General features: G+C 37.4%; 1 protein-coding gene across 2 annotated transcripts in view; it reads left to right on the top strand.

Moving 5' to 3' along the window:
- Positions 1–514: 514 nt before the first annotated feature.
- The window catches only part of LOC121726902 (A disintegrin and metalloproteinase with thrombospondin motifs 3-like), a 56,795-nt gene continuing 39,657 nt past the window's right edge, over positions 515–17,652 (top strand). For both annotated transcript variants that reach the window (XM_042114546.1, XM_042114545.1), the window contains exons 1-4: positions 515–1,160; positions 1,232–1,338; positions 1,433–1,601; positions 2,877–3,042. In XM_042114546.1, the coding sequence (XP_041970480.1) occupies positions 551–1,160; positions 1,232–1,338; positions 1,433–1,601; positions 2,877–3,042 (1,052 nt within the window). In that variant the 5' untranslated portion in view covers positions 515–550. The remainder of the gene's footprint in view (positions 1,161–1,231; positions 1,339–1,432; positions 1,602–2,876; positions 3,043–17,652) is intronic.

Raw genomic sequence — 17,652 nt, 5'->3', positions numbered from 1 at the left:
GGAGTATTTGCACTTTACATTGTTTTATGAAGAGAAAGTCTATAAATAAAGTATTTAAATATTGTAGGTATGTAAATACGTCGTAATTATAATAATGATGTCTATTACTTATAAAGTTTTAATGTTTTTCTAATTTAGCTGCTACTTATTTTACTTTCCTCACTCGCTCACGAGTTTGCTATAGAAAATCACATAATATTATGTTAGGAATAAATCTACATAATTTATATTTTATTGACCCGTTACGGAGGTTACATAGATCATCTGGGCATTAATAAAGATTACGTCACATTTATCACACAGTGGATAGCAACGTCCACAATCCACATGTAAATGATATCACTCGCGCAAATCTTTTTATTTACTAATTAGTATCCTAAAACATGATGGCGCATGACGCATGGGTAGCACGCCGCGCCGCTACCGCATAAAAAACGGTCCCTTTGTTTACTAGTGACGCACGAGGCGCGCTCCACGAGTGCAATCTACGAGCCGGGAGTCGTTTACCTTCCGCGCGGCGAGACGGCCGCCATGCGCGTACGAAGCGCACATGCGTGAGCGCAGCGCGGCATGCGCCCGCGCCGGCCCCGGCCCCCGAGCCCGCGCCGGCCGGCTCCTGGAGGCGGCCCTCCTCCTGGCGCTGCTCGCGCCGCACGCGGCCTGGACGCCTCCCGCCGACCCCGTGCTGTTCGACGTCTCCCCGGCGCGCTCCCGCTCGCCGCGACACGCGCCCGGCGCCATCCGGCACCTCCACGTGCTGAGGTGGCACCTGGAGCTCCAGGAAAACCGGGCGATCCGCTCGCCCTACTACGACGAGTGCCAGTTCTACACGGGGCGCGTGCTGCACGAGGAGGACTCGACGGTGACGGTAACGGAGTGCGCGGGCCGGCTGTACGGCCTGCTGCAGGTGGCCGGCGAGGACTACGTGGTGCAGCCGACGAGGCCCGAGGGCCGGCACGTGCTGCGGCGGCGCGACGTGCGCGTGGCCGACCAGCCGGTCGCCTACAACCTCACCGACGACACGGTCGACGATCTCGAGATCGATTTTGACGACGAGCGGCCCTCGCCCGTGCCCTTCGTCCACCGGCGGTCCGGCGACGAGTCGGAGTCTGAAAATGAGTACTTTCGGGGCGTGCAGACCGTCACGCGGCCGGTCACAGGTGCGTGTGGGGGACCGTGTTCTCGTTAACCGGGAGTGACGGCGGGTGTATGATTGTGCTCCTTGTTCCAGGCGTCCGGGGCCTGTGGCTCGAGCTGGCCATCGTCGCCGACTACACGATCCTCAAGTTTCACGGCCGCGAGAGGGTCGAGCACTATATTTTGGCCATAATGAATATCGTAAGTACGGAACTCGACCGTCGCGACGGATATAATGTATGAATCTACTCGAGTACGGTGTGCGAGCGTAACTAAGTTCGTGTGATGTTTAAAGGTCAGTGCCATCTTCAACGACCGCTCCCTCGATTCGAACATGACCCTCGTCATCAACAAGCTGTTCCTGTACGAGGAGAGGGACTCGGTCATAAGGAACGGGAACGTGCAGAAGTCGCTGGAGTCTGTCAACAAGTGGAACTATAAACACCTCATGAAGCTCCCGCCAGGTAATTAAAGCTCATCCCAAATGCGTGTCCGACCAAACATAGAACAACGAAACCCTAAAAACTGAACTACGAAACCCTAAAACTGTAAATAGAAAGAAAACAAAAAACCTTAAAATAGCATTGCGTCTAAATGATGAGTCAATATTGTAGAGTCAATATGTGCGATTGGTTGAGATTGTTTTTGGTATTTGTTGTTATAGCGGCAAAAGAAAATATACATAGCACATACTCTGTTAAAATTTCATAAGTCTAGCTAAAGCGGTTCTTGAGATACAGCCTCTAGAGTGGAGACAGACAGACAGGTAAAAATGAACTAGCAATATGCAATTTGCAGCAGTTATGGCCAAAAAAATTTACACATTTTTATTTTTATAGACTGTAGATTTTTTGATCCCGGGAATTACAATATGTCTCTGAGAAGGATAACATTTTATTAAATTCATCACACTGAATGACCATAACCAAAAACCATTTATGATTATGAAATTATCATTGTTATTTAATAATTATTATTATTGATATTATAATTAATTATTGCATTCTTATTTCTGAAATGAAACCTAGCAGTTTCGTTATACTCAATACTCATAGTTGTAAAGTGGCAGAACTATTTAATAGAAACTTATTACTCGCACAAACTTCCAAGGTATAAGTGTTATTTACTGGAAGAAGCTCTCGCGAATCTCATAAACACAGGACTCCATATAACACGAAGCATATTGGAAAAGTTTTTATTCATATCTTAATGTGGATTTAAAATTATACGCGTATACGTAATGGCCCGATACGATTCCCAAGGGCGTTTCAATATATATTCGTCTTCCTACTAAAAATGTAATAAAAATATCCTGTTATGATATAATTTAAACGTTATCTTATTACTACTGTAACTTTTGACGTGGCAACAATAAAAGTAGACATAACTTAGTATAGGCTATACTACGAATAATAAAAACTAAGGAATCGTAACTCCCATACTATTACCGTTTTAAATTTGGTTCCTTTGGATCTGTCATGTAACGTCAGCCTAGTACAGTAGTAGTCACCTAAATATTGCAAATGTATTGAAATGTGTACCTAAGGTACACTTTTTTGACAAGTATTGTGGAGCATGTTTTTTGACGGAGTTACTTTTCCTTAGTTTTTATTATTCGTACCTAGCTAATTTATACTTATATATCCTACTAAATAGTTTGTGGATAGCTTTTTAAGGTCTGACATTCATTTTATTCGCATTGATTGTATTCGATTTTTTTATTTGATTAATATTTTTAGGTAGTACAGGCTGGGATGCTACAGTATGGCTGACGCGTTCGAGACTCGGAGGTCCCTCGGGCTACGCCCCCGTGGGTGGCGTGTGCACCCGGACCAGGTCCGCAGCTATAGGCCGGGATGAGGGCCTCACCAGTGCCTTCGTCCTGGCCCACGAGATTGCACATCTGTAAGTACGTTTTAAACTCTGTAGAGCAAGGGTGGCCAAAACGCGGTCCGCGGGCCACACGCGGCCCGCCGCGCCGCGCCGCGCCGTCTTTTACCTTGTGGCCCGCGGAGCCGAACATATTTTTTTAATGTGAAAAAGTTAATACTAAAATTACCTTATCATACCTACTATAAAAAGCAAACAAACACTTCTTTTCTTTTACTTTTAAAATAAAAGCTCTAACTAAGTTATAATAGGAAAAATTAGTATCCGATTTTGACTTTCATTCCACGACGAGTATACATAAAATTTGGTAGTGCGGCCCGGGGTAAAATTCTACTTCCGAATTTCGGCCCAAGTGTCGAAAAGGTTGGCCACCCTTGCTGTAGAGCCTAACCATTGCTGGACTTCCGTCTCATCTTAATCAAAAAGCTCTGATAAAGCGGCTTTGTTTATGCTGAAGCAAACTGCGCTACTTACCGTTATCTTTCGTAGCGTTGTTTGACAGACATGAATGAACAACCGTCGTTATTTTGTTTTTCGTCGAAAGCTGTCTAATGTCTATACCAGTGGCTCCCAATCTTTTTCAGCCTGCGGCTCATTTACTAGTCAATATTCTGTCCCGGCGGCGCCCTTCTCTACCTAACTATTACAAAAAGATACCTAAATAAACTTTAATGATTATAGTTAGGTTAAGCAAGTAAATAATAATAAACAAATATTTAAATATCTGCCTGCTTTGTATAATTCATAATATTATAATTTAATTTTATAATATTTGTGGTTATGGATAATGAGCGATGATCGACTCACGGCTCTTGCCTTTCCACGGCGCACCAGGGCGCCGCGGCGCACAGTTTGGGAACCCCTGGTCTATACGTCTTTTATTCAGGTGTCAACGTGAAGTTTTGTACAGTGCACAGTGTCGGCGATATCATACATTAAAATGTAAATATTTCAATTTTTAATAAGCTTTGGAACTAAGCAGCGTTTGTTTTTATTAATCAACAATCTCAAAATCTTTGTGTATCGATCGTGAATTAAAAATATAAGCAGTTCGCCCCTTCGTTTAAAAATCGTGACAGAATAAGCAGCTGCGCATCTCTGTTATTATCTATAACGGTAGCTGCTCCAGTTGCAACGAAGATAATAATTTAACTACCACGTCAATAAGTCAAGCGGAGTGACAGAGTGACAGGCCGCCGCCGTGACAGACCTGACAGTGGGCGTGCGGCGGGAATCACATCTGCGACGTGATCACCATCTGACAGGCCCCAATTAAATTTCATTGACATTCAAACCAATTTCTCGGGCTATAATTATATAATAATAGTATTGGATCCGACCGTAAAATCCTGCAGGAATCGTTTTTTTCGATCAAATATATTTTAAAATAATCTTTAGAACGTATAGAATGGATTAATGTTGGGTTGCCTTGTCAAAAGTAGCCGCTTTTGACAAGGCAACGGTTGAACGGTTGAACGGTTCCAAGATCAAAAGATGACCCAATTTCCTTGATATAGAAAGAAATCTCGACGACTAGCCACTACCGGCATGTCACCACAAGGTTAAACGGTATTTTTAGTTAATTTAATAGCATAAAATGGGCAATCTTGCCAAATAATTAACAGAAGTGCTCGCATTTATTTAAGTCACGATTAGACACAAAATATTGTGTTTTGTTTTCTGTTGTTTGCGCGTTCTAAAAATAAAACGTTAAAAAGTGAATTTTGCTCACAAAACGTTGAAATTAATCTTAAAGCATTTATGACTACGAAAACTTTATTCCAATTTTGAGTATCATTCGGTAGGATCGTAGCTTGCAAAACAAATATAAACCGATTTCAATAATTATCAATTTTATTATTTGTATTTTCTTGTACTTACTTATTATTATTACTTATGTTTCTGATCTGACTTTAAGTGGAGAATTTTTAAAATCGTCAATTTACTTATATTTAAAACTCGCTTAAATTAAACAACAAAATCATTTTATTGCTCCCAAATTATATTATTTCAATGTGAAATCAAAATCTACGATACTATCAATTATGATTAAACCTCATTTCAATTATTCATTATTTAATAACAAAATGAAGGTATTTATAGACTGTACAGTGTTCATAATGACAATATATTATTGGTAATATGAGTATATTTTATTGGGAACCACAACAAAGAGACTTTGAAAACACTGCAGTACGGAGCATACGGACGACTTTTACGGGTGATATTTCTGCAACAATTTTTAGGCATTTTTATTTTTAAGCTTTTGCATAGCCTTTATCGCGGGCTTTCAGCGCAGCGACCGAATCAAGAAATTCCGTAACGAAAAAACCTAACACACCCTACTCTGACCGGAACAGCGTCACAGTATACATATTATACAGGGTGTAACAAAAGTAAGTAATAATACTTTAGAGTGTGTAATTGTATGGAGTTTGCTGTGAAAGTAGCAGCGCTTTCAGCTTCAGTAGGGTTATTTTTTTAGGTCACAAATACATGACATAATTACATTAAAAAAAATAAAATAAAATAGCCTTTATTTGCCTGAAATTATAACTAAACAATATACTTTACAGTTACTTAAATAATATTAATGTACATTAATTAAGGCACCCAAAAATGAGTAAAGGCCTCCTCCATGTTGTGCCAAGTGCTGCGGTCACGTGCTATGCGTGTCCAGGCGGCGCCCGCCACCTGCACGATGTCGTCGCTCCACCTGGCGCGTGGCCTGCCACGGCCGCGCGCGCTGTCTCGGGGGTGCCAGTGGAGGATACGCTCACTCCACCGGCCGTCAGTAGCTCTGGCGATGTGACCTGCCCATTTCCATTTGAGCCTGCAGAGCATCGTCACTGCATCTAAGACTTTTGTTTTTTGTCTGATGTCGACGCTTTTTATTTTGTCTATTAGTCTTAGACCCAGCATAGAACGCTCTGCGGCTCTCTGAAAAGTGACAATTTTAGTAATTACATTTTTAGTGAGTGCCCAAGTCTGACATCCGTAAAGGAGCGATGGAAGAATGGTATTGTCCATCAGTTTTTTCTTCAGATGTACTGGGAGTTTGCTTTTAAATACGTCTTTGTTTGCCCAGTATTTTTTCCAAGCAGTAGCGATTCTCCTGTCTACCTCTTTGGAAGTAGAGTCTTCAAAAGCTATCTGCTGGCCCAGGTAAATGTACTCGCTGACATATTCAATTGTTTTATTATTTAATGGGATAGGTATTTGTTCACCATTTGTCATTAGTTTTGTTTTGTTGAAGTTCATGTGTAGACCAATTTTTTGGCTTTCAGCGTCGAGCGACTCTAGCATATGTTTCAGACTTCCGTGTGTTTCAGCTATGATCACAATATCGTCCGCGAAGCGTAAGTGTGTTAATCGCTCTCCGTTAATATTTAGCCCATGTGACGACCAGTCAAGTCTCTGAAACATTGACTCTAGAATAGCCGTGAACATTTTTGGCGATATAGGGTCCCCTTGTTTCACGCCGCGCTCTACCTGAAAAGCTGGGCCAATTATTTCAGTCTTGATTTTAGCTTGGCAGTTTTTATAAATCTCTTTTAGAATAGCTATGTATTTATTGGGAATCCCTTGCTCTTTTAAACTATTCCAAAGATGTTCGTGGGATATAGAGTCGAATGCTTTTGTGTAATCTACATAAGCCAGATAGATGATTTTATTGTACTCTCTACATTTTTCTATGCACTGGGTCAATGTAAATATATGATCTATAGTGGAGAAACCTTTCCTGAATCCTGCTTGTTCTCTTGGTTGTTTTTCATCTAAGGCGTTTGTTATTCGAAACAATACAACTGATGAAAATAATTTGTAGAGCGTTGGAAGTAGGCTTATCGGTCTATAGTTATCGATTAGGTTTGGATCACCTTTTTTGTAGAGAAGTGTTATGATTGAATATTGCCAATCTGAGGGAATTTCTTCATTTTCGAGAATTTTATTAAAAAGTTTTGTCAGCAGGGGTGTAAGAGGTTCTAACATTGCAACTATTGAATCCGGCGAGACTCCGTCTTCCCCGGGTGACTTATTCTTCTTTAAGTTTTTTATTCCTCGCTCTATTTCGTGTGTCAGGAAGGCCGGGACATCTTGATTTTTTTCAAAATGTTGTTCCGGATTAGTTTTGTCGATGTTTGAATAGAGGGTAGAGTAGAAGCCTGTTGCAATTTTTATTATATCTCTTCTGTTTGTAACTTTTTTTCCCGAGACGTTGTTCATACCGTGTATCCATTCCTTTTTTGTATCGAATTTTTTCTTTGTTAGTTTTGTAGAGCTTCGATTTTTCAGTTCATGTTCTAGAGATTGCATCTTTATCCTGTGTTTATTCGATTTTATTAGTTTGACAATTTTTCTATGTAGATGTTTAAGTCTTTTTCTTTGTTCTTTTGTCCTGTGGTGTAGTCCTTTTAAATGTTCTCTTTCCTCGATTAGTGTTTTTACTTCTTGCGTTATTATTTGGGGTTCGGTTTTCTTTTTGTCTGTTGGCAGTTGTGTAACACATTCCCTTATAGCTGATATTGTTGCTCTATATGTTTCTTTTATGTTATTTTTTTCTAAGTTTGGTAATTTTAAGGACATAAAATTTTTCAGTGACTCTATTTCAACAGGGGTATAATTTTTATTTTTACAACCAAAATATGAGCGACTCTTCTTGTTTGTGTTAACGTCATACGTCATTCTTACCAATCTATGGTCAGAAGAAAATTTGGTAGAGATTATTTCCACGTTGTGAACCTTGTTTCTTTGTTTTACAAGTATAAAGTCTACTTCATTAAGTATATTCCCTGATGGAGATTTCCACGTCCATTTCTGTTTCTGTTTTTTCTTGAATAGTGTGTTCGTAATTATCAATTGGTTTTCGTAGCAGAAATTCAGCAGTAAATCTCCTCTTTGATTTCTTTCGCCATATCCGTAGAGACCACAAACGTTTTTTTCCTCTGGTAGAGGTAACCCAATTTTTGAGTTAAAATCTCCCATAACTATGGTGTCTTTTCCTGTGTTTTGTAGAGCTAGAATAAGTTGTTTGTAAAATTCGGTTACAATTGTTTCTCTTGCGTTTTCTATTGGTGCATATACTTGAATAATATTGAGTAGAGTTCCATCTTTTAGTTTTAGGTCGAGTCTTACAACTCTATCTGAATATGTTGTAAACTCTAGAATATTTTTTTTCAAGTATGATGCTACTATGAATCCAACGCCATTTCTAGCCTTTTTGTCTCCTCTATAAAATAGGATATACTTATTTTTCTCTATTATGCTTTCTCCGACTATTTTTATTTCTGATAATCCAATAATATCGTAATTTATTTTACTGAGTGCATAATCTAACTGTATTTTTCTACTGTCATTTTTTAGCGAACGAATATTGTATGTACATATTTTCAAACACTGGTTCTTCTTATGATTTTCTTGTTTTTGAAAAAAACTTTTGCATGGAGGGTTGTGGTCGTAAACTCCCGCGGCGACCACCCGTATTGGGAGTATATTTTCTGATATATTATAATTACTTTTTTCTTGATGTAAATGGAGAGGGGCCTTTGGTGATTGCTAATAATTAATGCTGTGTTCTTTGTGACGTGCAGATTCAATCGAGTTGTCCTTGTTACTGTTTGTTTGGTTCTTTACTATGTATTCGTAAATATTTGAGTTCTGTTTCTTTGATGGTTTCTTCTTGCTGATAGAGCTAACACTGGTACAGTTGTTATGTTCCATAGATACTTCAGGGGACTCAGATAAGTTTCGTTTGTGGTAGTGACGTTGGGTGGACGCCAAATTTTGTTTTTGGTTATCTTCTGGAAAAATTATAATTTTGTTATATTTTAAATACGCTTTACGACCTTTACTTCTTTCTTCCGTCAGCTGCTTTTTTAGTTGTTTCCGTTCTTCGAGTACGTCTGGGGGAAAGTCTTCTTGAATATAGTAAGGTGAGTTGTTAAGTTTTTTCTTATTTTTCAGAAGTTCGATTTTCATTCCCAACGTGCTCAATGTAACAATAACTGGTCTAATTTTTCCTTCTTCGTTTTTCTTGCCTACTCGCCTTACTTCTTCTAAGTTCATCATGCTGTAGCTGAGTCCCATATTCTCGTTTATAATATGAAGTATAAGTTGTTGTAAGTCGTGATAATTTTTTTTCGTTTTCTTGAATACCAAAGAAAATTATATTCTTTTTCCTTACCGTTCTCTCTAGATTTTGAATGCGTCGTCCTTGATTTTCTACAACCTTTTCCAATGTATTGTATTTAGTTTCTAAAGTAACAAATTTGGTGTCTATATTACTATTTATGATTAGCGGTATGCTTTGTTTCATATCACGTATTTCTTCTCTTTGTTCATCTAGTGTTTTTTGCAGGTTTAAAATCAAAGATCTAAGTTCTTCCATTTTTATTAGTTAGCGCCCTCCTGTGGTAAGTGGTTACAATCCAATAGATAAATAACGCCCTCTTGTGGTTAGTGGCGGTAACTGTTAAGATGGAGGTTTGCCGTAGTTTATCTTGGTTTCGTTGTCTGTCACTAGATGGCGTTACGGGTGTTGATTTTGTTAATTTGTGTAAGACGTTTATCTTTGATTTGAAAATTTTGAGGTTATTTGATTCACCTTTGATTACAAACTTTCTAATCACCAAAATTTTTGTCACTACGCGCTTCTCATCAGTTCCGTACACAGCACACTTTGAGTTTTTTCCAGAGTTTTACACGAAATTGTTGTAAACAAAAGCATAAATGCAAATTGTTTTTGTCCGTATTTCTGTTCGTATTATGCACTTTCACTTTGTTTATTTGTGATAATAATACACTACGCTGAAGATTTCAGTCACTATGCACTGGTCAGATTGTTTTTTATCACCGTAAATATGCTAAAACTATTTTTATTTTGTTAAAATACACGGAGCCGATGTGAGACCGTGCTCTGCAGCGCCCTCTCTCATAATTACATTACGATATATAAATAAAATATACTATAATTTAATAAATAAATAATACATACTACATGTATATTAATTAATAAGTGTTTTAGGATTTTTTGTTCAGGTAGTGCTCTTTCAGTCGCTTATACTTACCGCCCATACTTACAGTAACAAAAAAATTGCTCTTTCAGCGCTGCTACTTTCACACTAAGCTCTATTTAAGGGTAATACACACACTAAAGCGTTATCACTTTGTTTTGTTACACCTTGTATATAGGAATATTGTGAATTGGCTGGGTCAAAGGCACAGTATCGAAATACAATTCATTGCATAATTATTGCTACACCACTGATACGAGTACGAAACAATAATTATCAACGGAAACGCACTAAATGATATGTTTTCATGAGTTCGTTGCCTCGTTAACTCTTAGTGCCAACCCACACGTACCACAACCACACGACATCGCAACGACAAAATGTCGTCGAGCTGTGGTTACGTGTGAATTGTGTCACTGCAGCATTTTGTGGTTGCGTTGTGGTACCGACAAAATGACGTTGCGATGTGGTTGCGACGTGGTTGCGACATGGTTGCGACGTGGTTGCGACGTGGTTGCGACGTGGTTGCGTCATATGCAAGTCGAACTATTGTAGTTCGACTCCGGATTTTATAGCGGAAACACGTCTTGCCCAAAGTCATGGATTTCGAAGAGGACACTTTATTGTTGCTATCCTTGCTATATGTATTATTGATAAGAAGAAGACGACGGCGATGTCAGCGTAATCGTCGAAATAGAATTTATTGGGTACATCCTTTATTGGTAAACAAAAGTCAAAGCCAATTTCGTACTGATTATAGCGGCATATATTATAGCGGCAACAGATATACACAATCTGTGAAAATTTCAGAAGTCTAGATAATATAGCGGTTCTTGAGATACAGCCTGGAGACAGACTGACAGACGGACAGACATCGAAGTCTTAGTAATAGGGTCCCGTTTTTACCCCTTGGGTACGGAACCCTAAAAAACGTAATAATAATAATATTATTATTATATTAAAAAAACATTAATTAAAAAAATATACGGCAACGAAAAATGCGAGTAACGAAACGCATTCGTGAGTAACGTTTCGTACTAGATGGCGTACCCGTTACTCAGTACCAACTTTTGCTTTGGAAGAGCGCGGGCGGCGTGTCGTTGCATCGACGCAAAGTTGTGGTTGCGATGTGGTTGCGACGTGGTTGCGACGTGGTTGCGATGTGGTCGGTATTTTACAAGTGGTCGACAACGACTGCAAAATGTGGTACGTGTGAATGGTCCAGTTCATTTACAATACGAAATATACGCCCGACCACGTCGTGTGTTTGTCGTGTGGTTGCGGTTGTCGTGTGGTTGTGGTACGTGTGGGTTGGCCCTTAGTTCTTTAGCATAATAGGAGCTTACGTTAAGATCTAAAAACCTCTTAATATTGATTTATGTGATCTATGGCGCTTTTTATAAACTCCCGATAAATTTATAAGTTATCTAATGTTTCTATTCTATCTCATCTCATAATTTTAAATCTTACTTAGTTTTGAAATGATAGGACATTAGGATGTCAAAAAACATAATGTAAATGATGTCAAAATTTGTATGTATGACTAAACGCGTGGCTTCGACTATCATATTATAATAATTATATTAAATGTTTAAAAACATAAAACCATTCTCGTGTAAATCGGAACTGGATATGAAGTCGCAATTCAATAAGATATTCTATGTATTTATTCTGCTAACTTAGTTCTATACGTTCTTGGAATTGTTGTTGCAAATTTGCAACATTATGGATTAAGTCAAAAAACTCGACACAACAGTTTTTCTGAGCGCTCGTTTTACTATTATGGAACAAATTATGCTACTGACCGTTCACCATACTACTCAGTTTCTTTTTTATCTGATTCTGTATTTAGCTCCGGTCTGAAGAAGCCGCCTGCACGTACTTGTATGTACTCTGTTGTAATTACATCATCATTAATCATAATCTTGATATCTCGTGTACAAGGACGATGACCTTTTATGCTACAACCAAAAATAGTGGATAAGTTACACCTACAAATATTTGTTTATCTTACAGTTATGTTGGTACTTGGTTATTATTGAATAAAAATAATAAATTGCTTAAATTTTCGAAGGCGGACAGACGGACAGAACAAAACATGTAGTTACTACGGAGTACGGAACCCTAAAAAAGACGCTCCGTTATTACTTTCGATACCTAGACCTAATAATAACCTAGTCAAACATACTGACCGCCGTACTCAGAGACACTTATATATGATTAACCTTTAATTTAATTTACTCTCTATGAGTACCATATATTATATCTATGAGTACCCCGTAATGTGAACTCTATACACATTACGGGGTACTCATAGACATTACACATCCATAATAATTAGTATTATCACTTACGTTTGTTCGTTTGTTACATCTTGTATATTATGTCTACCATTATTGATAAGTATCGAGAAATATGGCAGAATAATCAATCGAATCAAAATTTTCGCGCTGTTTCAGAAAACGGGACAATTTGGCGTCCCAGAGATCTTTTCGGGGACACCGGGACACGTCACACGTAACTATAAAACGGGACAGTCCCGTTCAAAACGGGACGTCTGGTCACGTTATATATGGGGCTTATGTCAAAATTTTGAATTAATTACAATTAAGTAATTAATGTTCCACTCTGCGGCAGTGAATGATACAAAGTAGTTAAGTTGAAGTTAAAGTTGCACAAAATGTATCGCTTAAAAATTTAAGGATTTTTGAATACCAAATGGTATCTGCACAATTATTGCTACTTATAACATACATCACAACGTCATAAAAATATATTTAGCACTTCAGAGTATCAATTTAATTTGTCTTCTTTTTACAAATTTATGCTTTCATAAAAACTTGTTCATCCATACACACTTTTGAAATAGAATATCGTTGATTTAAGTGAGACCCAATAAAACACGTTTACTGCAAGTGATAAGGTGCCTGAAACGTTTTTGATACGTCGTAAAATTTGCTTTTACTGATAGGTACGTTACTCGGAAAATCTGCGAGGTTATTGCAAAGTAAGGTTCCATAACTTTTATGACATTACGAGAGCCATTTTTAGAACGTAAGTAGAAAGAGTAGAAGAACGTAAGTAGTAGACGTAGCTATACGTTACAGTGTAAAAATACTTTATTGCTAGGTAATATTAATAACGTGATTGTTGGTCCATCATAGAAAATTGATGCGTTTGTGGCTGAGAGTTAATTTTGGGAATATCTCGTCAATTTCAAAAGGGACAGTCCCGATCTAAACGAGACATCTGGCCACATTACTATCACAGATGACAGATATAATAATCTAAAAAAAGAGAAAAATAAAGTCCATGTAAAACCTGGTTAAACTCTCTACAGATGTCATAATAAACAAACTGGATAAACGCATCATTTCCGGCGTCGTGTCACTTATTCTGTATCCCTTTCTTATATTGAAATATGGAAAATAACTGACGATTTCCCTGCGGCAATACCACTTCGTTGAGTTCACGTACCGTTCCGCCTGAGAATGTTAATACATTTCATGTCATTGTCGGCATCAGACATGTCAAGCGTATAAGGAAATGAGTTAAATCTACTGAATTCGTTTTCCGTTTTGATTCACACATTATTTCATAAGAGAATGATCTTCGTTTTGTTTTGTACTATCAGTAAGTTTTTTATCATATCTAGATTGCCAGATGGCGGACATGCGTAATTTGGTCGCGTTTGACAATTGATCATAATTCGACAAAATGACGTAGTTTCCTTTGAATCAATTTCATCGATAGTACACAAGATCTATCTAATCATATTTGTAGATAGCCGATAGCTTTTATTCTTGTAAAGACAACAGTTCAATTTCTGTTGCATTTGATATTATATGAATCATGATAATGACTCTTTATAAGGGTTAGGTACCTAGTGTACATTATGATGATACTCTTATAATAGATAATGTAAGTTGCACGTGCACTCTAGACATGATTAAATTTGAAGCAAAGAGCCAACGACTTTTGTTCATAAGTCTACGCACCTACCATAAAAGTCATTTTAAGAAGTCTGTTATCTTTCATTTTAGATATTCTATTATTCTATTATTTAGTTATTTATACCCTCGAACTCTCGAAGTCATTATCTTCATTGTTATTGTAATTAATTCCTTATTCCTACCCGAAATGTATCAAATACTATGCCACTGTTATAATAACTAGACACTTAAATATTTTTAAACATAAAAAAGTTATTCAATCTCAATTTAATTCAACAAATATCAAGTCATTGTAATTTATTCAATAACAAGATCTTTGAAAAATAAAGCATCGTAAACAAGTTCGTCATGGAGGCTTAAATCTATTTGCCTTTGACGAGGCCTTAACGAAACAAAACACCAGTCTGTTGACATTATTATTACGGTCCCGACCAATTAATTCCATTATCTCGTCTTTAATTACTTCGTTTAGAGGAATTTTAAGCGAAAACGTTAGGACTTTATCTCTTAAATTTCTCTCCAGTAATAGAATTGTTACCTTATAAAAATAGCAGCCTTCAGAATGCAGACAGATAAAAGTGAACTAATTATAAAGACTTTAGAGTGCAGACAGCAGATTTAAAGTTTTGATTGTAAGAAATTGTAATTCTCATTTGATTGTAAGAGCTAAGAGCGTATTGATTTTTAAACTCGTTACTAATTCTAACATTTATTATAGACATTATAATATTATAATAGACCGATTTTAAAAATGGTAACAAGTAGAAAGAATTACGATAGTATATTTTTAAATTTTAGCCACCATTATTTCAATTAAATGGTGTTTATTATCATTAATAGCAGGGCTTTCTCTAGCTGGACATATATTATAAAATCCCGGTTTAAGATTCGTGTTAAGAGAGTACACGATATTCTTCTGTCTATCATATAATATTCCTAGGTAATTATAAATAATCGGCCAAGTGCGAGTCGTACTCGTGCACGAAGGGTTCCGTACCGTTATAGAGCAAAAATAGGTCAAAAATTTTGTTTTTTGTATGGGAGCCCCCCTTAAATCTTTATTTTATTTTAATATTATTATTCATTACTAAAGTATACAAATATAACTAAGGTCTTTGTGAAAATTTCAAGTGCCTACCTGTTGCCATTATTGATTACGAGCAAAAAAGGCCAAAAAAAATCACGTTTGTTGTATGGGAGCCCCCCTTAAATATTAATGTTGTTTTATTTTTTGTATTTTTTGTTATAGCGGCAACAGAAATACACAATCAGTTAAAATTTCAGAAGTCTAGCTATAGCGGTTTTTGAGATACAGCCTGGTGACAGACAGACGGACAGATGGACAGACGGACAGACATCAAAGTCTCAGTAATAGGGTCCCGTTTTTATCCTTTGGGTACGGAACCCTAAAAAACTACTTTCGGTAATCTTAACAAGAAGGATTACACCACTGCCAATATTTCTTTTGATAACGCGTCTTAGAATAATTCTTATCTTTCTAGGGCAGTAAACATGCTGTTTACTGTGCCACGAGCGATTTTCATCTTATTTTGAGATTACTGAAAACAACAAAGTACATTTTTACAGAAACGTCTTGATTTCGACCAGTAAGTGATGCCAAATAATGTCTTTGCGATTATTACTCAAGGTCCCATAAGTAGTTTTTCCTATCGGGCAAGGTCCTCGGTCAGACGCCCATTGTATAAGACTGTCTAAGTTTTCTAATTGTTGGACCTATGTGCCGCTATACTATAAAAAACTTCGATAGCGCGATTCGTATCGGATTTGTGGCGGACCACAATATGTCTATTAAGAAGCTTATTAATCGTGATAAGCGAATGTATGTAAGCGCTAACAAATTTAATCAAGAGAACCTTTCATTGAGTACAATGGGGCCACAGTATAAATATTATATAGAAGTGTAACTTGAAATGCGCGAGCGGCGTCATACATTGGTTTTTGCCACTTAAAGTTAAGTGAAATTGTATTTTTTTTCTGATTTCCTGTGAAGCTTTCGATGTGTTCGGTCTAATGAGAAGTCGGTTGACCATTTACTACTTAGCTACTGTATAATATATTGTGCTGGAACAATATGAGGCGATAGCACTCCAGGCGTGACGACCTCGCGTCTGTAGCGAGTTGAAAGACACTTCTTAGAAGCCCGCACGCCGCCGGTCAATGTTTTAGTAGGCTAATTAATTTATAGTGCCTACGTACTGCCTGTAGTTTGAATCGAACAATGAGTCAAGGGTTTCATGTCCAGATGTGGGTGAATTTATTGCGCAATTTTAAGTGGGATTGCTTTTATCTGCAATGGTATAAACTTCACAAACTATTAAGGCTCCTCCCCATTGGATGTAACATGATTGCTAATATGTTATAATATATCATGCACAATCAACCTATGAGAAATTAGTAGGCAAGTATACTGTAACGTTCATCAAGAGACAACGTGGAAAGGCCGAAAAGTGATGCGCGCTGGCTGGAGCAATTTTAAATTTTAGTGCTCCACACAGAATTTAAGAATCGCTCCAGGGAATGAAAATATATTTTAAGTTCCATGAGAAACTACAGAATAGTTTTAATGGCGCAAAATATATTGCCGCGCGATACAAGGATTATGCAAAAGAAGTTACTGGCAAGTGGCAACGTCAAATTATGAGTATAGTCCGTGCAATCCACGAAGACGCGCCCCACTACTCCTCCTAATCGTTTATAGTATATGTGTGCAAGCTTTCGCCAATGTTTGAGTGTAATCGGTACACACTAATTACCTATGAGTGCACGCGCACACTACAATAAATAGACCAATTAATAAAAAGCGTCACGGTCAAAGGGAAAGATACTCACCCAAAAAGTGGTGGGGCGCGTCTTCGTGGATTGCACGGACTATACATAATATTAAAAATTTGATATGGTTTTTTCTATGACGTAAAAACTAATTACTCAAAGGAAATCTAAATGATGCTATTTATAACGAGCATAATAGTGGTGTCACTGTTGAGTAAGTAATTATTTTACAGAGAAACGAGATTTAGATCCAGATACAGCTTGTTAGATCAAATTTATTAGCAATCCGGTTAGTCTAATCCCAGTCAACTTTTTGTGCTTAGTTTGCGTCTTGTGAATTAGTTTATTCAGCATAATACCGTTAAACATTTTGAAGTTCCAGTATCTTTGACAGTCCCATTTACAATACATTTACGGAGTGAATATATTTTATTTCGTTTTCTACGCGAGAAAAACAGAAATATATCTACTTGAAAAAAAGCAACTTGAGTGTGAGACTCAAGTTCTAATAAAGCACTGAAGCGCTTTTTAGTCTAATACGAAACAGCATTTTTTTCGAGTAGGAATGCCGAATGATGCAGCAACAGCTAACTGTCGTAAAATTGTTTATTTTGCAAAAAAATATTTGAGCCCCGTTTAGGCGATGGCCTTCATAAATTCTCGCCTCTTTTGTAAATCTACTTTATGAAAAAGGTTGTAAGGTCGATCAAGGCAACTTCAAAAAAGGTTTATTTCGCCCGAAGAATTTATGTAAATTTATTCTTCCTTTTAATGTTTAAAAGTTACATCGATCCGTTCTGACACCAAACTTTGTTAAGTGATATAAATGCTGGGTTGAATTTCGATAAAGCCGCTTTAGTTCTAGCTTAATA

The sequence above is a fragment of the Aricia agestis genome, chromosome 5 (assembly GCF_905147365.1).
Source record: "Aricia agestis chromosome 5, ilAriAges1.1, whole genome shotgun sequence".
Taxonomy (NCBI): domain Eukaryota; kingdom Metazoa; phylum Arthropoda; class Insecta; order Lepidoptera; family Lycaenidae; genus Aricia; species Aricia agestis.
This window is presented reverse-complemented; position numbering and strand designations above follow the sequence as displayed.